Source organism: Halichoeres trimaculatus, unplaced genomic scaffold (genome assembly GCF_033239565.1).
Source record: "Halichoeres trimaculatus isolate MK-OKI-2021-1 unplaced genomic scaffold, fHalTri1.1 fHalTri1_scaffold_5, whole genome shotgun sequence".
Taxonomy (NCBI): Eukaryota; Metazoa; Chordata; class Actinopteri; order Labriformes; family Labridae; genus Halichoeres; species Halichoeres trimaculatus.
In genome coordinates this window covers 29,889,647-29,913,946 of record NW_027437183.1, presented here as the reverse complement: position 1 = coordinate 29,913,946, position 24,300 = coordinate 29,889,647, and the positions used below count along the sequence as shown (strand labels likewise).

At 40.3% G+C, this 24,300-nt stretch overlaps 5 protein-coding genes across 15 annotated transcripts; 4 read left to right on the top strand and 1 right to left on the bottom strand.

Annotated features, from left to right (window-relative positions):
- Nucleotides 1–784: 784 nt before the first annotated feature.
- On the top strand, nucleotides 785–9,703 carry LOC141790309 (uncharacterized). 8 transcript variants are annotated; one of them, XM_074670092.1, is made up of 29 exons: nucleotides 785–873; nucleotides 1,567–1,642; nucleotides 1,734–1,840; nucleotides 1,932–1,986; nucleotides 2,103–2,222; nucleotides 2,393–2,953; nucleotides 3,558–3,635; nucleotides 3,736–3,831; nucleotides 4,058–4,165; nucleotides 4,268–4,361; nucleotides 4,457–4,601; nucleotides 4,697–4,789; nucleotides 4,876–4,988; nucleotides 5,121–5,169; nucleotides 5,252–5,371; nucleotides 5,720–5,833; nucleotides 5,959–6,159; nucleotides 6,398–6,493; nucleotides 6,676–6,777; nucleotides 6,861–7,043; nucleotides 7,121–7,252; nucleotides 7,346–7,578; nucleotides 7,691–7,817; nucleotides 7,915–7,998; nucleotides 8,090–8,301; nucleotides 8,448–8,474; nucleotides 8,675–8,750; nucleotides 8,843–9,031; nucleotides 9,117–9,639. In XM_074670092.1, exons 2-29 carry the CDS (start codon nucleotides 1,576–1,578, stop codon nucleotides 9,174–9,176), a joined length of 3,642 nt encoding a protein of 1,213 aa, XP_074526193.1. In that variant the 5' UTR covers nucleotides 785–873; nucleotides 1,567–1,575; the 3' UTR covers nucleotides 9,177–9,639. The 8 variants fall into 8 exon arrangements, with proteins under 8 accessions (XP_074526193.1, XP_074526196.1, XP_074526194.1 ...); XM_074670095.1 differs by having other exon boundaries at nucleotides 1,929–1,986; nucleotides 2,393–2,722; XM_074670093.1 differs by having other exon boundaries at nucleotides 1,929–1,986; nucleotides 6,861–7,025.
- Nucleotides 9,704–9,810: 107 nt separating this feature from the next.
- Nucleotides 9,811–14,112, bottom strand: ccdc117 (coiled-coil domain containing 117). 3 transcript variants are annotated; one of them, XM_074670102.1, is made up of 6 exons: nucleotides 13,771–14,112; nucleotides 13,328–13,507; nucleotides 13,178–13,225; nucleotides 12,798–13,070; nucleotides 11,913–12,059; nucleotides 9,811–10,953 (listed from the first exon to the last, which is right to left on the bottom strand). In XM_074670102.1, the coding sequence occupies exons 2-6, from the start codon at nucleotides 13,468–13,470 to the stop codon at nucleotides 10,710–10,712; spliced, it is 855 nt and encodes a 284-aa protein (XP_074526203.1). In that variant the 5' UTR covers nucleotides 13,471–13,507; nucleotides 13,771–14,112; the 3' UTR covers nucleotides 9,811–10,709. The 3 variants fall into 3 exon arrangements, with proteins under 3 accessions (XP_074526203.1, XP_074526204.1, XP_074526202.1); XM_074670103.1 differs by having other exon boundaries at nucleotides 13,915–14,112; XM_074670101.1 differs by having other exon boundaries at nucleotides 13,328–14,109.
- A 644-nt stretch (nucleotides 14,113–14,756) lies between these two features.
- tcn2 (transcobalamin II) lies at nucleotides 14,757–18,347 on the top strand. The gene is made up of 10 exons (XM_074670100.1): nucleotides 14,757–14,903; nucleotides 15,248–15,314; nucleotides 15,793–15,982; nucleotides 16,082–16,251; nucleotides 16,581–16,724; nucleotides 16,890–17,062; nucleotides 17,185–17,359; nucleotides 17,439–17,619; nucleotides 17,697–17,815; nucleotides 17,917–18,347. The coding sequence occupies exons 2-10, from the start codon at nucleotides 15,257–15,259 to the stop codon at nucleotides 17,976–17,978; spliced, it is 1,272 nt and encodes a 423-aa protein (XP_074526201.1). The 5' UTR covers nucleotides 14,757–14,903; nucleotides 15,248–15,256; the 3' UTR covers nucleotides 17,979–18,347.
- A 302-nt stretch (nucleotides 18,348–18,649) lies between these two features.
- On the top strand, nucleotides 18,650–21,449 carry dguok (deoxyguanosine kinase). Of its 2 annotated transcripts, none has more exons than XM_074670323.1 (8): nucleotides 18,650–19,108; nucleotides 19,211–19,373; nucleotides 19,471–19,580; nucleotides 19,673–19,872; nucleotides 20,086–20,233; nucleotides 20,422–20,537; nucleotides 20,957–21,056; nucleotides 21,239–21,449. In XM_074670323.1, exons 1-8 carry the CDS (start codon nucleotides 19,079–19,081, stop codon nucleotides 21,263–21,265), a joined length of 894 nt encoding a protein of 297 aa, XP_074526424.1. In that variant the 5' UTR covers nucleotides 18,650–19,078; the 3' UTR covers nucleotides 21,266–21,449. The 2 variants fall into 2 exon arrangements, with proteins under 2 accessions (XP_074526424.1, XP_074526425.1); XM_074670324.1 differs by having other exon boundaries at nucleotides 18,653–19,059.
- Nucleotides 21,450–22,210: 761 nt separating this feature from the next.
- spaw (southpaw) lies at nucleotides 22,211–24,081 on the top strand. Its single transcript, XM_074670964.1, has 3 exons — nucleotides 22,211–22,496; nucleotides 22,868–23,691; nucleotides 23,797–24,081. Exons 1-3 carry the CDS (start codon nucleotides 22,211–22,213, stop codon nucleotides 23,947–23,949), a joined length of 1,263 nt encoding a protein of 420 aa, XP_074527065.1. The 3' UTR covers nucleotides 23,950–24,081.
- The last annotated feature ends 219 nt before the right edge of the window (nucleotides 24,082–24,300 follow it).

Below are 24,300 nucleotides of genomic sequence, written 5' to 3'. Positions count from 1 at the left end.
ATAGCCGGTATAGAAATCAATGAAATCACACACACGCCCCTCACCACCCCTGAGTTGACAATCGAAGATGGCTACCCCCAATTCTAAACAGTTATCAAGCTCCTGTCATAACTATTTCATAAGCACTTCTGCCAAATGTTTGTAACACTAAATCAGCCGTATACATAGTATTGTTCAACTTAAATTTGTAGAAATGCTGTCACAGTGTTATTTACACTCAGTTATTTGTGAACTAAACACAGGGCGTGCTAACAACAGCTAACACAACAGCCCTGGTATGTCGGCACAGTTAGCAGACGTGTAAAGGGTGTCCGTGAATCTCCTTGATTAGTCTCCCCGACGGGCACAAGATGATGTAATGGTCTTGTCACTTTGAATTGAAATTGAATTTTAAAACTGAATCTGCTTTTTGTGAATTGAAATTGAATTCTGTGTTTTTGAATTTTAATTTAAAAAAAAGTTGAATTTTAATTTAAAAAAAAGTTGAATGAAAGTATAAAAAGTGTTAAATTTTCATAGGCAAAATACAAATTCAAATTCAATTTAAAAAATTAATTCAATCAAAAAATTAATTCATTTTCAAAACATTAATTTTCAGTACATATCATGCTTTTCGAAGCAATATTTTAATTCAATTCAGTTTCTGATGGCACAAATATAACCCCATACTGACGGCACAAATATAACCCCATAGCAGTCTTCCTGTGCTGGGCGCGAGCATGGACTGTATATGGATGCGAGCTGTTTAACGTTTCCAAGGCAACCAACTGACGCTCCTGTCAATCAAGACTCCAGCAAGAGTCAAGCAGCAGCTGTGAATCTCTGCGGCATTTAAGCTCAGTATCGATTTAAAAACAGTGTTTGTCCCCTACGGTAAGTTGTTCCGTGTTTGGTTGGGTACGATGATGCTGGAATTAATTAGAAGCTAAATGTGATGTTTTTTCTCGCTTTACTGGCTTTTTTTAGCTAAGTTATTAGCTTTATTTTCAGCTAAGAACTTGGCTGAACATGTAACGAAGTAATGTAGGAGTCTGAACCGACGAGCCTGTGATTCTAGTTATTATCTGTGTTTTTACTTCCATGCTAGTTGTGTTTAATAGCTTTTTATCCTATATTTATCTAACGCTAAAGGTTTATTGGGGTTTTTAAGTGAAGCAGTGTTCAGTACAGCTCCTATCTGTATTGAACACTGTTCATATAGTCATGAGTAAGTTTGTAACGTGTAAAAGTTTACGTTAGTAACGTAAACTTTTACATAATAGTCATGACTATATTAATGTTGAGAGTTAAAAAATCCAAATTGCAGTCTTTTATGTGGACTGACTTGTACAGCTTTTGTTTTGAGTTTTGGATTTGGGGAGTGGAGAGAGACAAGTAATTTATAGTCCTCCTAAAGAAAAGGGGCAGTTTTGCTCACTAACAAGCGAAATAGTCTTGGTCTCCTGGACAACTGGGCAACATAAACCCCCCACTCTCATGATTGCCCAGTCAGCCTTGACCACTAGGAGAAATCCAGGGATGTTGTGTCTTCATGATGCAGCTAAATGTCTGCACATTTGTCTCCAGCCACAGGAAATGACTGACACTGACCGTGACGGAGAGAAGAGAGATACAGGGGGGACAGATGAACTACTTTATCCAGGTTTAGGGTTTCATTATCAGAACATCTGCATCATTGAAACTGTTCTCTTTGGTAGCTTGACTCTTACTGAACCTATTGTCTGTCCTCACAGATCTTAATGTTAACATCACTGAGTTGAAAGAAGAATCTCAAACTCTTAAATTGGACCACTGTGATCTTCTCCTAGATGTTATTGATGCTCAGCTTGGTCAGCTACAGGTCTATGGATAATTGTCTTTGAGGGATTTTGTGCCAAAATATATGAATTTATGCATGAATGTATTGTAACATGGAAAACGTTTTTTAGCAGGTCCAGTCCCTGAGTTGTCAGGCTGTTTTCAGAGGTAGTGATTGTAACAGTCCAGGTAATATACACCATTACACACTTATTATGTTCAAATTCATTTAGTTCGGTTTAGTTTTTTTTTTTTTTTTAAACCAAGATAACAGTTTCACCCTGCTTGTTTGTTTTATTTTCTAGCACCTCCCAGGTGGAGTAAATCTTTGAGCAAAGACACGGGTCTTGGAAGTACAACTCTGACAAATGACACTCCTATGTCTTGTCTAGATTTAATACAAACTCCATCAGAGCAAATGTCAGGTACCGTTCAGAAGAAAAACTGTGACTGTGAGCCATTTTTTTCTCCAAAAGTTACTTTTTTTCTAGATTGTTTTAAGACAAACTACTTTCAGTAATAGACGAGGTAAAACAGTTTGAAACAAAGGTAATGTACGGAACTGCATGCCATCTCTACTCTGTTCTCCCTCCAGAGAGAAGCACAGACTTCAAGGGAGATCCTGTCACTCCTGAGGAAGCTAAGCAGAAGTTAGACAGAAGAACAAGAGAAAAAGAGGGAAGAGACTCTCAGAGGGAGCAGGTCATCTGGAGGCTGGAGAAGCTGCTTGGTGACACCTGCAGTAATGGAGAAATGTCAGGAGAAAGCCATGCTCCTTCAGACAGCATCTGCACAGAGGACTTTGTCGCACGCTTCAGAGATGAGATGGTCGAGCTTGCATTGCCTGAGAGTGAGATGCAGGAACGGGACACAGAGGAAGAAGAGACTGAGAGGAAAGAAAGATCTGACTGCGACAGTTTTCAGGGTGAACAAAAGCAAAAAAGTGTTTGTACTATTGATAGAGGAGAAACTGCAATTACTGGGAGGAGTAATAAAGACACAGAAGCTGATCCATATCCTGAATCAAAGAAGATTTGTGCAAGAAGGGAACTGGAGAAATGTTTTTCTGACAGCTTCACAGTAAATAGATCTTATGATGAGACAGGCGCTGGAGAGGGATACAAAACACCCCAGATACTGGGGGAATGTGGCGCCAGTAAGTACTCTGTTTACGTACTCTGAAGAGACAAAGAGATGTCAAACATGGGCAGAACTTTTTATGACTGATGTTAGTTTTGAATGAGGATTTAGATAAAAGTAAATGTTTTATCAGACTTTTAATGTGTCTTCTTTCTCATTCCTTTAAATTATTTAATCCAACCGATTTTAATTCATTGTGCTCAAAGGATTTCATCAAACTACTGCAAATTTCCTCTTCCTAAATTTCTCCCTGAAAACAAAGTTCTTATATTTTTACGTGCCCTCTGTGGAGAAACAGAGTGAAAAGTGGAGAAACGGTACCTCTTGTGTCTTTATCATCCTTGATGCAAAATTTGAAAAAACAAAACTAACCAAAAGCTCTCATCAGTCTTCCTTTGAATATTCAGAATGAATCAGTCATTGCAAATCATTACCACAAATGAAATCTACTCGTTTGACATGAGCTTGTACAGAGAATTGGCAGAGCATATTCATTCTCCCCTTTTAATTTTAAGGGCCTACCAAATGGGAATGTTAACTTTTTGACTTATTTCTCCAGGACTAATGGTTGCTGCCTCTACACTTAGCATTTTTCATCCTGTAATCCCTGTGTTTTTCAGTTTCTTACAGAGCAGATAATAAAGGTGAAGCTGAGCAGCAGGATTTCAACGCCCCCCCTAAAACCAGGTGCCTGGCAGGTACGATGCACAGATTACATTTCATCTGCAAACAGTTAGCAGCTAGGCTGTTGGACATTTATGATTTGAACAAAAGTTAATTGTGTGCTGCGTTTTATAGGAGTACCCATGTGGAATTTTGACACAGTGTCTATTGACAGTGACCTCGACTCTATCAGCACAGAGGATGTCAGGCAGCACATCCAGAAGCAGCCAGGTGAGAGAAAAACGTGGAGGAAAGCAAGTATTCTGTTAATGAAAAACATGATGAGATATCAATATTACCATGCTATAACACAGACACTGACAAAACAGATTGTAGCCATAACAGTTCAAGGGAAAATCGTTGATAAAGTAAATATATCTTTAGACACAGACTTTAAAAAATGTGAAAAATCTATGTACAAAATTTCATGTTTCATTATTTACATGTTTCTCCTCAGGGTGGCGCTCTCTCATTCAGTCTGTACTAGGCATGGATGATTACAGCAGCAACCAGAGTGGCTGTGACACAGCCACACCAGACGACAGTGAATCCACATACACATCAGGTAAAGCTGGATCTGTCTGTGTATTCATAACTCCATGGTACAAAAATAACATTTTAATTCATCTTTAGATACAAAAATCTTTTCCTTTCTTTGTTGACAAAGAGAAAAGAGAAAGAGAAAACTCATCACGTGGAAAAATTCAAACTAGAAGTTCCTCTTCCCGTACAGCAGAGCGTAAGAAGAGAGAAATTCACAGGTATAAAGTTAATTTTAATCTTCTTCACATCATTTTTTTTTTCAGTTTAATTCAGCCAGTTGTGACTCTCTGATGATTCACTTCTTGTATCACAGAGTTGTGTGCTCTTTTGACGTCAATGACAACGACACAGATGAGGAAACAAATCCCTGCTGGAGGAGATGCAGGCCTGACAGGATGTCTGAAAAGATGCAGTCTGATTGTGCTGAGACGAAAGCGCAACTCTCCACTCTCCAACAAGTTATCACATTTTTCCCTTTGTATTTCAGAATCATATCTCTTTACCATTGTGAGCTTTATCGAAAACTTTCCCCTGTAAACTCCCCTGTGTTTAGAGATGTCAGAAAGAGGAAGAGACACTTCTGCTGAAGAAGACTCAGTTAAGAGATGCTGACTTCTCTCTTTCTGATCTTCAACAGAAAAAGAAGGTAAAGGGTAACACAGTTGATTATCAAAAAACTTCTAACAAAACACTTTGAATTAATCACATTTTATGGTGAACTGTGTGTCCCAGCATGCCTTGCTGGAATTAGAGTGTTTGATTGAGGAGACAGCAAAGATGGAGAAGGAGAAAAGCAGACTCAAGTTTGTTCTGGAGGACTGGAGAGCAAAGACAGACTCTGTGAAGTATGAAATCAAACTCCCAATAACTGTATTTTACAAAAATGTACATCTACATGGTAACATCACATCCATAAACAGGATCTTACACTGTTTAATGAGTGGCCATGAAATAATACTGTAACAAATGTGTTACAGAGGCCAGCTGTATGAGAGGCATAAGCAGAGGAAGTCCTGTATTGTTGAGGTGAGAGACATGGAAGACATCATTCACATGTATCAATGCCCTTTTTTTATTAGCACTGCAAATTTTTATCTGTTCCTCACAGCCCAGTGTGCTCATGTCAGTGCTGGAGAGGGAGGAACTGGACAGACAGCTGCATGGAGCCAAAACAGAGCTGTTTGCTGAACAGAAACGCGCTAGAGAGAAACTGGAGTCAATGCAAGAAGTACTGACATTCAGACCTTTTAATGTCTGTGATTAAACTAAGGCTCTAAAACAAAACAGTAGAACAAACTTAAGTTCCCTCAAAAAGGTTCATAACAAGTTTTAGCCTGTCTAATTTTGTTTTACTGAACTAAAGCAGCATTGATACATCTGTTAAAAATGATGAGTCAATAATGGTGCTCTAGCAGGTCTAAAACCTATTTTTTCCTCTTAAAACTGTAAAATAAGATATTGGTTGTTTTATAGTATTATATCAATTTATTCTTATTGAAGAAAGTATTTATTTACATGTTTTAAAACATCTCTGAAACAAACTATTGTTATGTTGTCATGGTGGGTTTATGAGCAGAAACTGGAGGAGACTCGAGAGGAGCTCCAGAGAGCCACAGAAGCAGAGAGTTTACTGAGAGCCAGGTGTGCTTGTTTGGAGGAAAAACAAGAGCAGAAAACAGAACAGATGAAGGTGACAAAACAACATCTTGCTTATAATACATAAAAAAATGTGTCTTTTAAGCAAATTCTTAACTTTTTGTGAACTATTTTTTTTTGAGTGTACCCTGTGTTTTGGGTTTTTATCTCTTGGTACAGGTTGAACTTGGAGAATACAGGATGAAAGTGGGAACTCTGGAGAAGATGCTGGCGCAAAAGGGATTGCAGGTGGTGGATTTGAAAGAGCAGTGTTTGGCCTTAAAAGCAGAGAGGGACAGACTGAAGGGGGAGCTACAGCACATACAAACACAGCACTGCAATGAACTGAAAGAGGCAGAGGAGAAAGTCCACAGAATGACAGTAAGTACTGAAGTAAACTAGGTCTTTCTCAGCTTTTCCAAGCCTGAAAGACAGGATTATTCTTGTGTAACATTAAGTAATGAGTGATTAGCTGAGTGAGTAATCAATCAAGGAAGCAGCTTTTCAGCAGCAGAAAACAGATTTGGCTCTTTTGTTCATGTGCAACAGGTCTGCAGATTAAACTCTTGGTGTGTTGCCCGGGTTTAAGTGATAACATAGTTCCCCGTCATATCCTCAGGTAAAAAAGCAGAGTGAAGCAGAGAGGGCTGACACTTTGAAAAAACAAGCTGTCTCCCTCAAATGGCACATTGAGTCCTTAAAAAGTACAATCAAGGTCAGTATGTATGATAAACTCTGTTCAGGCTTCTCAGTGTAAACCACACACTGCCATTTTTGTGTGTAGTGAACAATTGGTTCAGATGTGGCTCATTTTTTTTTATTTAAACTTTTGATAGAGAGTAGGAAAAATCAGTGCGCAAGGTGAATTCTGGTGGTGATACTCTTGTTTACCATCAGCTAAAAGATGAGGAAGAGAGGAAGATGAGGGATTCTCTGGAGCAGCAGAAGAAGGAGGCGATTAACCGTGAAGAGGAACTGCGAGTGGAAGCTCTGGGAAAGGTTCACAGATAATCCACAGTTTAGAATCTGTCATATTTTTCCACCATGTTGGTTTGAATTATACTGTGTGCATGTCCATTCAGGTGCATGAGGCTCTAGAGGAGGCGCGGAGGAAGTGGGAAGCAGAAAAAGTGGAAGCTGTGCAGGTTCACTGTGCGATCCTGGAGGAGCAGAACAGGAAGAGTCAGGAGACCATGAGGAGTGAAATGCAGCAAGAGAAGAGTAGAACAGTGGCTCTTCAGCAAAAAGTACTGGAGCTAAAAACAGTAAGGTCACATGCACTCAGAGCATTAGAGCCCTAAATTCTTATTCTGTCTCTGACTATTTCTTTTATATCTGGAAGAGAGTGCAGAAGTTGGAGAGTGAAAGCAGCATGCAGCAGAGAGAACAGGAGTCTGTGCTCGCTGTCGTTTGTAAATCTCTCAAAGAGGAGCACCAGGCTGAGCTGCAGAAGATGCAGAGACAGATGGCAGAGGTGGAAGAATACGTCACAAAACAATAATTTGCAGGCACATAAGGAGGTTTGATGTTGTGGAAAAGCTGACATGGTTTGGTTTGATGGTCACAGGAGAGCCAGAGGGCAGCTCAGCAGCTGGAGCTCTCTGTGCAGCTGGCAAAGAAAGAAGCTGACAGGCTTCGACTGATGCTTGAAGAAAAGGAGAGGAACCATCGTGGAATCACAGCTGAGCTGGATCAGCAGCTCAGGCACTGTGCCCAGGAGCTCAGAGCAGAGAGCCAACATCTTCTCCTTTTAATGGAGCAGAGTGGAGCCAAACAAAGTTCTGTGGAATTATCTCACAGGTCTGATTTCCTGCTTCATTCCTGCTTTAATTTTCCAAATGAAAGTAATGTGTTGAAGCCAAACAGTGTGTTTGATGATTAGTTTCTAATTTTGAGAGCCTTTACTATGCAGTTCCACTGTGGCTGAGGGTCTTACAAACCTGAGAGTGTTAAGGGAGGAGTTGAAGCACATGATAAACCATCTACAACAGGAGCTGGACACGCAGAAAGAAACTACTGAGCAGCTGGGAAAAGCCAAGGTATCATGTTGGACATAATGCAGAGAGCCTGGTGTTTGCTGGCACAGCTCATAATGTATGCAGATGAAAACATAACTACAAGTTTGTACATTTTCAGGAGCGAGAACTGAGCATACAAAGGCACCAGCTGAGAATGGAGAGGGACCAGGCCATGGATTGTTTAAAAGAGCGCCTCATTCAGGTTTGAACTCACACGTTCGGTACGATTGGCTCACACACACTCGCGCACAGAAAACAAACAGTTCTATTTGGCTTTTTTTTTTTTTCTGCAGGAGCACATTGAGGAGCTGAGCAGTCTGAACGTGGCTCATATGTGTGAAGGAGGAGCTGAGGGAGGAGGGCTGGCAGCATCTCTTCGTAAACAGCTGAAAAACAAAGACCTGGAGCTCAGGCAGGTTCAGAGGAGCATGGCTCAGTGGAAGGAGCAGACTGCAGCTCGACTGGCCTGCAAGTTTGAAGAACAGCTGACTGCTGAACTAGAAAGGTGAACAAGCAAAGTGAAGTCACTGAGTTTCAAGCAGTGAGTCAACACACAACCTTTCTCAAAGAAGACTTTTGAGCCTTAACGTTAATTTAATGCACTATTATTTTTTTTATTGAAGTTTTGCTCTGGTCTTTGCTCTCCTACAGATGCAAGACAAAGTTGTTAAGGGGCAGGTAACTGGTCTGTTTAGCTTTTAAAAAACTAGACCACTCACTAACCAGCTGTTTTTGCTCTTTTAACAGCATGGTCTCACCTCCACTCACTGTGATGTTTGTTTATATTATAACATAGATTTAACTCTAATGACTGGTAGAGAGAAACTACTTTCTGCAGCAACAAGCAGCTTTTGAATACAGCTTGGTTTGTGTTCCAGAAAAACATCAAAGACTCGAGAGGAGACACAAAGAAAGCCGGATAGGTCTAACAAAGATAGGGTGTCTTGTGCCAAGGTAAATGTTGATGTTTTTTGTAGCAAGGTTTTCAGAAATGTAATTTTATCTTCCATCGCCACAAGTGTCTGTTTCTGTGTTTACTCTATCAGGAAGTTTGGCCTTTAGTGTGCTCTCCCTCCCTCCATGTGGCTGCCTCCCACAGCTCCTCAGACGTGGCTTCTTTAAAGCTCCTCAGTTACCTTCAGAGCAGAGTAAAGCAGCTTCGATTTGAAAATCAGACCAACACATCAACCCCTTTATCTTCAAACACAATCCCTTTGGGATCATATCTTGCAACAGTAAGTGCACTGTTTTAGTCACAGATTTACAGTGACTCTGTGGTGCTGTTTATTTTTACTTCTAATACTTTTGTTTCCTTTGTAGATAACTCAGGACATTTCTGGGACTGAGAGCCTGTTGCCAATAAGTTCAGTCTCAAATTAAGGACATGGAAACTTATTGTATTTGCAGTGCGTGTGTGTGCGCAAGTGTCACACACATCGGTGGCACAATGTCCTCTAAATCTGAGCCTCAGCTGTTTTTGAGGCTACAGAAATGAATCATTTACTGTGCTAAAGATAGCAGGTCACGGTGACAGATGACACAGCTGAAGATTTGCTCATTGAGTTCACATTCCTCTGAATGAGGGCGATCCAGTTTTATAGCAACATTGAGCTGAAGAGTAACATTTTACTGAATATCATGTGAGTTATGTCACAGAGCCTCATAAATCTCAGATTTCTGCAGCAATTTCTTGTGTAATCATCAGTTTTACTACATGTTATATTATACAATGTAAAAAGTGCCTTATGTTTCAGGGAGTTCAGAACACATGATTGTTTTTGAGCATTTTAATGAGCTTTGTTAAATTGAATAATCTTTATATAACTTTATATTGTGGTTTCTTTGTGACCTCTATGGAGTGTTTTCTGAGCTGAGCTGAGCTGATAAATAAAATCACACCATAAAGGCAAAGGTATGGCTTTAATTCCCCATCAAGTAAAATTAGAATTGGCAAATCGTTGTTTTTTTGTGTGTGTTTTTATAAGAGGTTGTAAACTTTCTCAATGTTTCCTTTATAAATGTGGGTGAACTCAGGCTGTGTCTGATTTTTTTTGTCATTTAAAGTCAATCCTTCAAGCTCTGCTTTCCTTGATGTACTGCACGCTGCATCTAGTTCTGACATAGATTTGTTTTATCAGCATGGTTTTAAAACAGATTTACCAACAAAAGAATATGATATGACTTAGAAATCCCCAGAGAAAATGTTTGAGTTTAATTGGAAACAAGAAGTTAATAACACTTTATGGCTGGTACAAATTCTGGCAATGTACATATGAAAATACAATCACATCACAAAAAGATGTTTGAATTTTCTTTGCTAAATCCCCAAAGCTCACAGATGATACTTGCTAAGCCTTATTGGAAGATAGTCTTTCAAACACAAGTACAACTGTAAGCAGGAGGCCATGCTGTCAGCAAATTACTAAGACTTGGTGTCAGAGACACAAAGAAAGCAGAACATAGATCTTTACAAAATTCAGATTCTTTACGCTGATGTTTAAAAACATATTTACAGGACATCAGTTCGATGTTGGCCAAGCTTTTACAAAACTAACAAAGTTCAAAGAGCAACATTTAATGCTGATACTCTAAAAAACTGGTTTGTGTGGTGCTGTCTACAGAACTGTTTTAAGTTACGGTGAACCTGGAGATTTGATGTAGAGAAAACAACTATAAGATCATGTTGTTCATTTAATGCACAGCTACATGTTGTTTTATCCAAAATAGCAAAACCAAGTGACTGCAAAGCAGAACCGGTCTAATAAAGTTAACTTCAAAACAGCAAGTTTTATGTGAAAGCAACATGCCGAACAACTCCAGTCAGGTGATGAAAAGGCATTTAAAGTCTCTCTGTTTTTTGTGACTACATGTTGAGTCTTTCACTTTGGCGTGGCTTTAAGTCACTGAGCACATTTACATCTCCATGTCCTCCTCACCAGAGCTGTGAACCACAGGAAAGCTGTAGACAGGAGACTGTGTGTCTGCAGGTGGACTGGAGGAGCTGACGGGACTGTGAGGGGTGGGGGAAGGACAAGGAGTGGGAGGCTGCCGAGGTACTGTCTGCTGTTTGCGCTGCTTTGGTAATGAAACCCTTCTCTTCTGACAAAAGGGATCTTCCAGTGGTCGCCACAATACCAACTCCATACAGGAATGACTCCTGAAGAAAATAGGAGGAAGATCAGAAGAAAAACCACACAGATGGAAAAACTGAATGAATTAATTAATGCGGCTGAGCAACAGCAAGGCCAATATCACTCATCTCAAAGTGTGGAAGTGAAAAGAGAAAGAGAAGGAGAGGAAGACAAACAATTTCAACTTCAGCAGCTCTATCAAGACTGCTGCTGTTTTTAGAAACCTTCAGGTACTGTGTCTCTCAACTGCTCAGCAAAACTCAAGGAACCAAACATGTGTGTGTGTGTGTGTGTGTACCACGAAGTGTACAGCCCTCCATACAAGTAAAGAGAGGTTTCACAGTTTAAATATTCATTCAACAAAACACACGTTGGCAAATGTGTGCACTTAACTTACACAGCACAGCATGCTGATGTTGAAAGTACAGCAGAGGATTAGGAGGATTAGATTTTTTTTTCTCAGAAAAAGTAGAAGTTAATAGTAGTAGTAGTAGTTAGTAGTTAAAAGTAGTTAATGACAAAAAAAGTGTATATAATTCTCTTTCACTTAAAAGTGTCAAACTTGTGTTAAAAAATATTATTTTCCACTGAACCAATACTCTGGGGAATTAATTCAAAGTCAAAGCTCTGCCTTTAGAACAACTGACATTCACCAGTTAACTAGTCAGATCAGTTTTAATATATTTGTCTAGAACAACAGTATCAAACGTTTGAATTTTCACAAGCTGATGAATCCAGAAATTTGTTTCAATCAGTTGCAAAATTGTAGCAACTTTTTTTTTAATTGACAAACTTCTGTTCTAGAATATCAATTTTGTCAAGTAGCATATTTTTCTTTTTTTGTAGTAGAGAAATTGACTCAACCTGTACGTGAGGCTTGGTTAATTTTCATGCTGAGGGAGGCAGATAGATGTAAGGAAGAAGATGAGGATGAAAAAACACAAGAGCAGGGCTGAGCAGAGGCCTGTAGTTAAAGAGGACATACACAGACTGGGCGACTGTGTGGGGCAGGATGTCGCTGATACCACGCTGTAGACCCTCCTTCAGACTGTCAGAGATCACCAGTACGGGCCGTCTGGGTGCTGGCTCTAAATCCAGATCTTCATCCTCATCGTCATCCTCCAGTGTTATTCTGTGACACACCAATGTTACAGCATTCACTCATGAGTTCATGAGTGGCTTCACAGACTTTGACATAGCAACTAGTTCTTTACTGCGTTCATGTGTCTTGCTAAAACGTGAATTTCCTTTATCCTGATTAAATAATTTAACAAATCATGCTCACATTTTATTCACCATGGCTTGACAGTCATCACATCATGATGTTACCTTATGCCATCTTATTTAATTATTTTAGGATTTGAAATCCTGACCACTCGTAACACAGGATTTCAAATCCTAAAATGAGTCCTTCAAAGTTTCCAAAATTACACTGTTCAACCATGCAGTAACACTTTTATGACTCATGTAGCTCATTAGCAGGAGTGAGATGTTGCAGTGATCTAATCCTCAGAGTATGAGAGTCTCTGTGTTCAATCATTTTAAAGCAGTGATTGCTAGCATAATGGAAGTCACTATAAAGGATATTCTAAATTTGAGGAAGTATAGCACTTCTAGCTGCACCTCTCAGATTTTATCCAATTTAAACCACTATATTGTCTGACAAAACTTTTGTTAAGTGTGAGTTACAGAAAAAAAATACAGAGTGCCTTCTTATTCTATTCTCATTGTTTTAAAACTAAAACAGACTTAGGCGCCAACAGGATTTTTGTTCACTGAATAAATGTGCGTCTGAATGTTATTCTGACACACAACCTGTTGAATAACTGACAGTTCAGCTTTCTTTACATTTCACATTCATACTGCATACCTGTCTTCAATCTCCTGAAGTCTCCTCTGAGCTGCCTCAATCTCCATGCAGGAGCTCTCTGTCTCAGGTCGAGCCAGTGCAGAGTCAGGTGCCGTCAGAGTTAAGTTCTGAAGTGCTGGGCCGGGCTGTGAGGGTGCAGGGCTGGTTTGCTGTGCAGACAGAGGAGGGCAGCTGTTCGCTGTTGGCCAGTCATGTCTACTGCTGGCTTTTGCAATGTCTGCAATTGCCAACTCTGCTTCACACATTAGCCTCCTTCTTTTTGCACTACATCCCCTGGGAACACATTGAATATTGGTTTTACATCATGCTTCAAGGGTGGCAACTTCAGACATCATCAATTATTGAATAAGGCTTATTTTACCCGTGAATCTATTACTTACTCATCATCACTTCTCCTCCTGTGCTTTCTGAGACATCTGGTCTCCCAGCTGCAGTGAGGAAACACAGGTAGTCATAACAGAGATACATTACTGAAAAAGAAACACATTTCATTGTGGATCAATGAATGGAAAGGATCATCAGCCACTTGCCTGTTGGATAGTGTTGCTCTCCGTAGATGGCTAGATGTATTTGGTGGTCCCAGGTCAAATTCAGGGAGGCTTGTGGGGCCTGAAAATGAATACATGGCTGGCAGAAACCCCAGTTCAGCGCTTGTGGGAGCAGAATGATGCATTGTGGTGTGGTCGGTACAATGATTTAGATAAGGACAACTACACAGACAGATAAAATCCTTTTGATCAGCACCGATCACCAGAGAGCTGATAAAGGTTTGTTTAAAACTTACATGACGCACAATAACTTAAATGTTTGGTTTGTACGAGGACGGTTGTCATATTAGCCCAAAACACTAGCTGCAAAGCCATTGCTGCTTAAAATCAAAACCTAGAGCTATTCAGTCAGACTAACGCACAACAGCAGTTCCATTCGTGTGCTGAATTACAGCTTTGCCTTGCTTGACCTGAAACGTACCGACCTGTCTAGCTGCCCTGCCCCTTCGTGTTTTGATTCTGTTGTTGATGTTTAGCAAGCAAGACACTTCGCATCGTTGTTCTCCGTAATATCCCCACCACTCAGTATCCACGTAGCATCAGGCTTCGCATGTTCAAGTCTTACTAACCGAATGTGTTCGCACTGGAAAGCATGAAAATCCCAAAATGAAGGGTCCCTGTGGCGTTGACTGCCTCAAAGCCAGGCTGGGTCAGGCTGACGTTAGCTAGCTATTCCGAAAAAGTGAGTAGCGCCAGAAAAGTCGCCAAGTTTCCAGAACGTGCGTACATTGCGTGAGGTGGATTGTGGGAAATGAAGTCAAAATACATAAATGGTTAGCATATCCCAGCCTCCACTTTAAGATGAAATTGGGCTTGCCAGAGACGGAAGTGGAGATTTTTTTTTCTTCCATAAAGGGGAATACAGCATCACAAATGTTTTTGCTTGGGGGAGTTAAAGGTAGGCTTGCGTTCGCCGCTGTAGCGAGTGACCAGAAGACATGTATTTGGAACAACTTTAAGTGATATCGGAGTAATCGGAAAAATAAGTTGAAATGGAGAAATTTACTTTTGAACTCCTCTACAGTCAAATAAATGGGGTAGTAGCAGGCTGTTTCACGGAGTTTTATGTGTGAATGATGACAACAGTAATATATCGACGACAAGAAAATTTCCAGTACAATTTTGTACTGCACGACGATTTTTTTTTTTTTTTGCTTACACTGAGTGCTCAAATTCGCATTAAATATTGACCGTTAAATGTCTTTCACGTAACTTTTTTTCTGATAAGCATTTCAATGTAATTTACTGCCTTTGTTGACAACTTAAACGCGCAAAAACGAACGTAGAAAAACGACTTGAAAACTTGATAACTGTGAATTCTGGGCAACAGTAAACGCAGCTCTGATATATCAAAGATTACAAGCCGTAGACAAGATAACTGCCTCCGTCCTCCTGTAAATTTTCCGCCCCCAAATGTTTAAAGGGACAGTCTTGCTTTTTCCGCCACCTTGTCATCGCAAAAACAAGTCATGTGACAGCCTGAAACACTAGAAGCTGTTGTCTCTGCTTGCGACCTCACTCTACTTAGTTCCTTCATACTGGTGTCACAGCCTGAGGGGTAAGTCATCCTGTTTTTCATCGCTAAACTCAAGGGCTGATTAGGTTGCAGCTAACCAGCACACTTATCACTAACTCCTACGTCCTGTTACAGTGTTATAACAACGATTATCTAGCAGTTGTCCCTTTACTGTAATATCACAGACCGTAATGTATTGTATGTAAATACATGTAATTTCTGGTCATTTCAAATTTGCTATCAGATATTTGTAAATTTATTATTCTTAGGTGAGAAATGTGTTATGCTAACAGAGATTTTTGAACTGTCAGTATTAAAGTTTGTGTTGTTACTTTTCCTCTTAGACGAACACTTTGATTTATTCAATTCTTTGTGTTGTGTAACAGTGCTTGGAAATGCTACCGTTGGTCATAATCTCAGTCCTGCTGGCTTTTACCAGTGGTAAACCATGTGGTAAGTTTATTTTTAAGAGATCTAATCGTCACCAAAATTCTGGTTTTGATGAAACTGTTTGATCTCTGAAACAAGAACACAGAGTTAAACAAATACTGACTCAATGTTCTGGAAATTTACTGATTTTGCAATTGCCCACCTCATGAATTTGTGTGGCCTACGCACTGAATATTGACCTCAGATGAGTAATGTTAACATTTGAAAGAAAGCTGGCAGACCTTTATTTTTTTAGCTATTGAGTAAAATACTTAAAAAGGTTATAAAGATATTGGAGCACGCACAGCAATATTTTTTTACCAAATAAAAAAAACCACCAAGTCTGAAGAGTCTGTTTCCTGTTGTTGTGCTGAAACTGCAGTTGTGGTTTTGCAGTGCTTTAAAGTTCAAACTGATGTCATTAAGAAAATGCTGCTTAAAGTTGACTGTTCCTGATTATGTGTCATAGGAACGTTTTTTTCCTGTTAATATTTTAACTCAGACACTGAAGGATCCAATGGTGAGTTGCTCCTGTCACTCGGAAAGAATCTTCTTCGCTCTTTGGAGGGTCAGGATTCTGCCCCTAATCCCAGTGTTCACCTGGCGTTACGTCTTTCCAACTCCCACAACCTGGCCAAGGAAAGCGAACACCTGAACAGGATGAAAAACCATTTGCACAATGATATTCAAAAGTACTGTGTTATATATTGTGTCATGTCTGTGTACACATCTGCATTCTATTTCCTTGATATTCTCACTTAAAATCATTGTTGCCTGGTGTTTTATCACAGCTCCCTCTCGAACAACCAGCCTGTGACAGGCCTCTTGGCTCTGTACACACTGGCTTTGAAGTCGTCTTGTTACGACCTCAACACGATCACGTTTACTGTCGCTCAGGAAAGGGAGACACTGCTGACACACCTGAAGAGGCAAATGGAACAAGAAAAAGAGAACATTGCCTGTAAGTTTCCTTTTTCCTTTAGAAGGCTAGGAGATGTTATGAAAAGTGTTCTGTTTTATGCTGTAAATCAAAACAAGTTCAAAGATGATGTCGTAAGAATATTTCATTTGGAAGGAAATTAATGTAACAGCTGTTTCTTTTGATATCTCTCAGGCAATATTCCCCACTTCAGTTTCAGCAAACTATCTACACAACTCATGGCTACCTCTACTAAAACTCAACTCACCGGATGATTTTTGAAAAAAATAATGTATAGGTGATGATTTCCTGAATGCTGCCTTGAAGACATGTTTCAGTATTATTTGGTCTTACTACTTCTCCTCACACAGACAGCCACCGCCCTTTGACCAACTACTACCAGTACTCATTGGGTGTGCTCGCACTGTGTGTGAGTGGCATCAGGGTCAACAACCATGTTACCAACAAGCTCATCAAGACTACAGAACATGAGCACGTTGGACACGGCAGTACTGGTGAGTTTAACTTTCTGAACTGGATGAAATAAGATGATGGTATTAAAAATGTTCTGATTACGCAACCACAGGTATTATATGTGTGTTTCTATGCTCCCTTTATAGTGAAATCACCTCTACTATTAACAAAAATAAACATATTACTTCCTACTTTTCTCTCCACAGATACCTATGCCATGACAGGGATGGCTCTTCAGTGCGTAAAGGATGCTGGCTCTCATGTTCACAATGCTGTCGAGCTCGAAACGGCCCTCACCAAGATCAAGCAGAAGCTTTTGGCAGCTCGAAGAGCTGATGGTCACATCGGCAATGAGTACAGCACAGGCCTTGCAGTTCAGGTACTTTTCTTTTTTCCATTTCTCCAGCTCTTTTCTCTGCCATGTAACGTAACCTAAGAGACCTCAGTATTTTTCTGCAGCTTGCAAACTGTTTGATTTTGTTTGTTTTTGTTTTGTTTCAGGCTTTATTAGCCATGGGCAATGATGTTGCAGAGTGTGCTGCTTCAATGCAGGCCATGAGAACAGATGTCAGAGCTAACAAATACGAGAACCCGATGGCAGCATCTCAGATCCTACCCGCTCTGCACCAAACATCTTACATGCACATTAAAAACAAGAGCTGCCTCAATGAGGATAGTATGTGCAATCATTTTTACCCTGTTTTGACTTCTCATATATTTTCACTGTTTTGCTCAAGCTTTGTGCTTTTCTACAGACTCATTGGTGCTGGAGCCCATAGATCCTGTAGTGACTTTACCAAGTGAGATCACAGTGACTATAATGGTGGAGGTGGTGCCATCCAGTGGAGAAGCTACTCTTTACTCTGTGGATGTACCAAAGGGCAGCTCTCTACTGGCAGCCCTTGAGCTCCTTGCTGCGAAAAACGTTGGCTTTACGTGAGTTTCTGCCATGTTACTCTTTTTATGGTCCAACATGATGGCTTTGCATTTATCATATTGATACTTTTTTACAGGTTTGAGAAAGAGTCGAGTCTGTGGGGACCTTTCTTGAGTGCAGTGAACGGGGAGCAGGCAAGACAGAGTGATCGCAGATTCTGGCACCTCTCCTCTGATGGCACTGCCCTCAATCAGGGTGAGAACATGCACACACACCACAATGTGACACTACAACAAACCTTTGTCTTTATTCTTTCATTTTAAACTTACTAACAGAAATTCTGCCTTCTCTCTCAGGTGTTGGTGATTTCAAGATTGAGGCTCCTCAAAAAATCACCCTAAAGAACTCAACCTACTGAACAACAGACACTCAAGATTCTGTTTTAACTTGTGGTTATGATACAGTCTGTTGCTGTCATACTTGAATGAAGTGTCGCTAGCTTGTTAGGATTTTTTTTTTCATTCTAAGAATGCTTGGATGAAATTGTTAATGAGAACTAATAGAACAAATGGAAATCCTCTTTTGATTTTGTAAATGCTGAGCTTAGATGATGACTTTAGAAGTGTTTGTGAAATATTCAACCAAATGTGATAAAATTCACAACTTTTTTTCAACAACTTTGAATTATTTTTAAAAATCACAAGTTTTGTTTTGTTTTCTTCTTAAAAATAAGTGTGGAATTTACAACTGTGAAAATCAAGCTTCTCAAAACAATATTTTAATAAAAAACTGTTTTGTCAACGGATGATCCAATTCTGTATATTGAAGACATAATGTCCTAGAAATAGGATGGTATTGGAAATGGATGGTAGGATGGTATTCGCAGACAAATGTCTACCAAGGTATTAAATATATTACATTTATTTTAATTAACGTGATGTTTGAAGATTTTTTTATTTTATAAATCAAGCATAAAGTGCATTCCTGTTTTGTAAAATATTTGGGGGAAAAAACTGGACTATGAAAAGTAATTTAATTCAACCTGGATGAGTCGGAATACGAAACACAAGTACTTCCTGGTTCATCGCTAAACTGTTTTACAGTCACCGATTTACCCCGCACCGGTTTCGCACACGTTTCATCCATTAATTGTGTATTTTACACCTACGACACCCAGAGTTTGTATTTGTAGTTTGGCATTCATGGTCTGTTCTGTTACAGGTGCGGGTTGTTACACGCTTTTATCGTGAAAGGAAGTGACACCGGAAATGTTTTGTTCCCGGTTGTAGCATCAAGGCAGGAGTAGGACACATTTTTACAAACTTCAACAGTGAAAATTTAATTCACAAAATATGCCAAATTGTGAGCGCTTACGTGCTTAGTTGCTCCTTTGTCGGGGTAAAATATGGAACAACAGTTATAAACGAAGTTTTACGATTACTTAAACTTCTGTTACATCATTCAGGAGGTGCACGAGCTGCCATGAGGTGTTTTTAGCGGTAATGTACTTCTGATGTGATGATCCCAGTGACGCACTCTCTACCTGTCGTAATGTCAACTCTGTTCAACTGCGTTTTCAAATTCTCAAAACCAAACAGTTTGATAGCGTATCAGATAAGGAGGTTCGGGTTTAATGCTCCTTGTTCACAGTGGGAGTCACAGCGAGTGAGATCACAGACAGCGTCTTACCCCAGTGCCATGGCCCAAAAGACAGTGAGGCTCGGTGCTTCTTGCTCCAGGTGTCTGTCAGGGTCACTTTCTTCAGAGACTCGACCAATTCGAGTGAAGAGAGTTTCTATCGAGGGCAACATTGGTAAGATTAAGAAACTGAAAGTAAATCAAAGAAATCGTTGTTGTTTTTTAAATTCAATTGTTTATATGTAAGTTTTTATTTCCTGTTTATCTGTAAGCTGTTGGGAAGTCGACCTTTGCCAGACTCCTGCAGTCAGCTTGTCCAGAGTGGGAGGTGATGGCAGAGCCAGTCAGTAAGTGGCAGAACATCGAGAGTGGGACCTCCAAGGTGAGCACTTCACTAAGTGGCATGTTCACACTTTTCATAGCTTATTTTACATCATATTTAAATTGATATGTGTCTGCTTTTATTGATGACAGGGGCAAGATTCATCTCCACAGACGACAGTCAGCAACCTGCTGCAGATGATGTACCAGGATCCTCAGCGCTGGTCGTACACATTTCAGACATATTCATGTATGAGCCGGATGAGGACACAGTTGCAACCTCCTCCAGCTCACCTGCTCAGCTCAGAGGGAACGGCTGTGCAGGTGTATGAGCGCTCGGTCTACAGTGACAGGTGAGCCCATCAGGGAAAAACAGTTATTACGAGGACTGCTGCTACAAAAAAAATATATTTGTAAACATTATTACCATAACTAAAAATCAAAGTAGTTCTCATGATGGACCTTGCATGGAGCAGATAAATGTGCTTATGTTCTATTAAATCTATGGAAAATGCACTTTTCTACATACTGTCAAGGTAAAATTAACTGTTTTTCTGCCCTATTAGATACATCTTTGCCCTGAACATGTTTGAGCTGGAGTGCATAAACCCCACTGAGTGGGCTATCTATCAGGACTGGCACTCTCTCCTGGTGGAGCAGTTTGGACACCAGGTGGAGCTGGAGGGCATCATCTACCTCAGAGCTCCTCCACAGGTCTGAACATGATAGATTTTATGTTTCATTGAAGAGATGATAAATTTTACAGTGACTTCTTTAAGACAAAACAAAACATGTTTAAACACCTATTACCATCTAAAGTATTTTTTCATAATACTGGTTCTGTTATACTGTTTTACTATTACAACACATAAAAAACGTATTGTTCTTTTGAAATCTCTCAGAAATGTATGGAGCGTCTGAAGAGTCGTGGGCGGGCAGAGGAGAAGGAGGTGAAGCTGGATTATCTGGAAAAACTTCACGTTCAACACGAGAGGTGGCTCGTGGAGAAGAGCACTGAGTGAGTACCAGTGACCTCTCAGCTGTGTTCATCTTCTGACCTTTATGTGCTGGATATTTACATTGGAACTAAAGAATATATATGCATTAAAAGTTTTACATTTCAAGGGAGTAGTTCATACTGGCCTGATGTGTACACATGTTGAAAAGTCCCACTGGACACTGGTTTTTGAGTTTCATGATCCATCAGTGAAACTAATGGGAAAGATGTGTTCAGTTATTGAAGTAAATTTAATAACAAGTGAAGCTATATGATGAAATGCTTACAATGATGTTTTTCAACAGGATGCTGCTCTTAGTTTCCTGTTTGAGGATTCAAAATGTCTGTCCTCGCAGCTGTTTGTAGCTCAGCTGTGAACAGATGACGATAAGCAGTGTGTGGTCCAGTGTGTGTGAGACAGCTCTGCCTTGTCCTTACAGGATACATTTTGAAAAGTTGAAACAGATTCCTGTGTTACAACTTGATGCCAGTGTGGAGTTTCAGAGGGACCCAGAGGTGCGGGAACAATTCATAACAAAGGTTAGTTTGTTTGTTATCCTTTGACATAGAAGCTGCTTAACCACAGACCACCACAAGGGGGCTCTGTGCTAACATGTCAGACCTTATTTGTCTTTCTCTCCAGCTTGGTCTTACCTCTATTTTCTGGTCTGATATTCGATGTGTCTCATGTTTCTAAACTGTGCACATTTTTTGTTTTAAAGGTGAAAAACTTCTTCAACACTTTATAAGAAGACAGCAGTGAGCGAAAGATGAAACCAGTTAGACATGAGACTCTCCAGAGTGTTCACAGACATGTGGTACTAAATACAAACACCCTGTACAGCAAAATAAATATAAACATTGAATGGTTTCTCTTTTTGATAGACTGCTATCTCCACAGGACCATGACCTCATGAATCAATGTGACTGTTTTCTTAAACTGTTGCTTTTCATAGCACAAATGTTCCTTCCAGACTTTAATTTCCAACTTTGTTGTTTGCATATTTATATATATTTAATGTTTGGCTATTCACTGTGCTTTGACATGTCTGTTACTGTTTATTCAAGTAGAATATTTAAACATTTTTCAGTGTTACAAACTGTAAATCTAAGTGACTGGGATGAAGATTGGTAAAGGGATTTTATCGATTTTTTATAGTATAAACTTGAATCTATCACCTTTATCTTTACTCTTTCACCTTGGAAACTTTGAGCTGTAATTCCTGTTTTGGAATGAGTAAATAAAACAGAAATTCTATTTTTCAATTTTGTTTTGTCTTCTTTCAAACAAACTTTTTTTTTTTTTTTGCCAGTTTCTGTTCTTGAAATCTTACATAACCATTATATCCTGTTTTTAATGGAAAAGTGCCAATGGCTTCACAGCAAAGTGATGTTTGTTAATGGATTTTTGCATCTCAAAAGGATTAAGCTCCTGAATTTACACAAAAAGGTGTAATAGCACTTTGACAGGACAATGACCTTGGCTGACTGTTTTCTTTTGTCCACTCCTGTGATGTGCTCCTGTGATCAGTGGGGCTGTTCACATGCCAGGAGTGGTCCGGGGTCATCAAAGGGCAGCTGTCCACTATAAAGGGGCGTCTGCACATCACATCACTTCAGTCTGAGACCAGCTGGAGGAAGGAAGCTCATCTTTGCCACTCTCACCCGAGTTTCAGCAGAGTTTTTCACTAAAAATGGAAGCTAGAGTCTTCACAGTTTTCTGCTTGTTACTCATCTGCTCTTTTGCAGTGGTTTTCCCCTCTCAGGGGACAAAGTATCCCTCGGATCTTGAGACCAGGCTAGCATTCAGAAATCTGTCAGTAAATCCTTATAGCAGATACCCTCTGTACATGATGCAGCTGTACCGTTCCTTTAGGAATGCCGATTCCTGGTCCTCGGTTGCCAATAACAACGTAACTGCAAGAGGCGGCGACCTATCAGAGCAAACATCTGACTCTGTCCTCAGTCTGATGGCCAGAGGTGAGTGGACACTTCTACATGTTAGTGTTTTTTATGTATCACAATCCTGCGAAGTTAGTTTTTCACTTTATTCTCTGTCCTCCAGCAGCTCTGCTCTGAGCTTGGTGCATTATCAGTGTTATCAGTCACTCCTCTTTTACAGCCCAGCAAGTGTCAAAATGCTTATTGGACTTAAAAGGCTCTGTGTGTTTTATGTGAAGAGGGTGTGTATATTAGCCCTCAGACGTTCCTGCACAGGGGGGTTCAATACACATCCTGTCCCGGTCCACCTCCCTCTGCAGTGTTTTGACATTTGTCCAAGGGTCTGGATTGCCAGACTGCTGGGTGTAATGTGAATTTAAATTCTTATTTCCACTCTTCCTTATTTTCAGGGTGCTATCAAGTGGGAGACAGATGGACAGTTCTGTTTGACATGTCATCGGTCCCTACGAGTGAGCTTGTTCAGTCAGCTGAACTTCGGATCAGACTGCCAGCGTTCTCTGGCTCCAAGCAAGCGACTGTGGACTTGTATCACTCAGGAAAGCACAGCTGTGACCCTGAGAGTGTGCCATGTAACCATGAACAGCTCTTTCTGGGCAGTTTTGTCACATCACCCAGCAGATCAAAGTCCTCTTGGAAAGTTTTTAATGTGACCACTCTGTTGAAATACTGGCGCTTCCAGGGAGACAGATCATCCAGCCAGGAGGCCTCAGGAGAGCCTGAGGTGGATCAGGGGAGTGGAAGTGGAGATGTAGGGATGACCATGAGTGGAAAGTTCAAAAGTCCTGGATTGAGGCAAAGAAAAATACATCACCCAACCACTAACAGGGTCATGATGGTAATCTTTTCCAAACATAACCTGCATACTGAAGACCACATGTCGTACAGTCTCATTCAAACCGTGGAGAACTCAAAGTATGTCACTACGGGCAGAGTGAGAAGTGATGGTCAGAGCCGACGCCACAAAAGGAACAGGATGGAGAGGATAAGGGTGGTGGATGGAGCTTCTCCTACAGATGCACCAGCAGCAGCGGCGGCGGCAGAGCCGGCTCAGAGGACGTTGTGTCGGAGGGTGGACATGTGGGTGGACTTTGACCACATCGGCTGGGATGAGTGGATCGTGCATCCAAAGCGCTTCAATGCGTATCGGTGTGAGGGGGAGTGTCCCACACCTCTGGATGAGTCCTTTAATCCCACCAACCACGCTTACATGAAGGTGAGATCTAAATTTGATCTTCAGTACGGTTCAATTCCACAGTAACACTGTAAATAATCCCTTTCTTGTTGCTCTCTTCATGTGAATTATCTTTGTTTCTTTCAGAGTCTCTTGCGTCATCATCATCCTGAAAGAGCATCTTGTGCGTCCTGTGTGCCCACCCGTCTCAGCCCACTCTCCATGCTGTACTATGAGAGTGATGATCTGGCCCTGCGGCACCATGAGGACATGATCGTTGAAGAGTGTGGATGTCACTAAAGGATGGAACATACTTCAACTAGATGAGCACAGTGACAGATTATAATTTGGCTGTTCCTCTGATGTACCCATGTTACCATCAGTGTTTAAAACATTCAGTGAAGCGTCTCAGTTTTACCTTTTTAAAACAAATGGCTGTAAATATTACTCCATAAAACTGGACTGTTCACAATCACAATAACCCATTTGGTTGGGAGAAAGCTACTTTGTTTCGATGTTAAATGTTTTATCTATTTATACCTGACAATATGTATTTGTACATAAATATCTAAAAATATATATTAAAACTTTATTTTGAGTACTTGTGGAGTGAAGCGTTTTTTATTTGCCATAACTTTGGAAAATGTCTTT

Bases quoted from the DNA above. Each gene is read 5' to 3' on its own strand.
- LOC141790309 (XM_074670091.1), top strand. From the start codon at position 1,576: ATGACTGACACTGACCGTGACGGAGAGAAGAGAGATACAGGGGGGACA. The intron at 4,166-4,267 runs GTAAAGCTGGAT...TTGTTGACAAAG, and splicing joins TGAATCCACATACACATCAG to AGAAAAGAGAAAGAGAAAAC. The intron at 6,494-6,675 runs GTCAGTATGTAT...GTTTACCATCAG, and splicing joins CCTTAAAAAGTACAATCAAG to CTAAAAGATGAGGAAGAGAG.
- ccdc117 (XM_074670102.1), bottom strand. From the start codon at position 13,470: ATGCATCATTCTGCTCCCACAAGCGCTGAACTGGGGTTTCTGCCAGCC. The intron at 13,226-13,327 runs GCAAGTGGCTGA...TCCTCACTGCAG, and splicing joins AGAGCAACACTATCCAACAG to CTGGGAGACCAGATGTCTCA. The intron at 13,071-13,177 runs GTAAGTAATAGA...ATGTGTTCCCAG, and splicing joins AGGAGGAGAAGTGATGATGA to GGGATGTAGTGCAAAAAGAA.
- tcn2 (XM_074670100.1), top strand. From the start codon at position 15,257: ATGCTACCGTTGGTCATAATCTCAGTCCTGCTGGCTTTTACCAGTGGT. The intron at 15,315-15,792 runs GTAAGTTTATTT...ATTTTAACTCAG, and splicing joins TACCAGTGGTAAACCATGTG to ACACTGAAGGATCCAATGGT. The intron at 17,816-17,916 runs GTGAGAACATGC...CTTCTCTCTCAG, and splicing joins TGGCACTGCCCTCAATCAGG to GTGTTGGTGATTTCAAGATT.
- dguok (XM_074670323.1), top strand. From the start codon at position 19,079: ATGATCCCAGTGACGCACTCTCTACCTGTC. The intron at 19,873-20,085 runs GTGAGCCCATCA...CTGCCCTATTAG, and splicing joins CGCTCGGTCTACAGTGACAG to ATACATCTTTGCCCTGAACA. The intron at 21,057-21,238 runs GTTAGTTTGTTT...TTTGTTTTAAAG, and splicing joins GGGAACAATTCATAACAAAG to GTGAAAAACTTCTTCAACAC.
- spaw (XM_074670964.1), top strand. From the start codon at position 22,211: ATGGAAGCTAGAGTCTTCACAGTTTTCTGCTTGTTACTCATCTGCTCT. The intron at 22,497-22,867 runs GTGAGTGGACAC...CCTTATTTTCAG, and splicing joins CCTCAGTCTGATGGCCAGAG to GGTGCTATCAAGTGGGAGAC. The intron at 23,692-23,796 runs GTGAGATCTAAA...TGTTTCTTTCAG, and splicing joins CCAACCACGCTTACATGAAG to AGTCTCTTGCGTCATCATCA.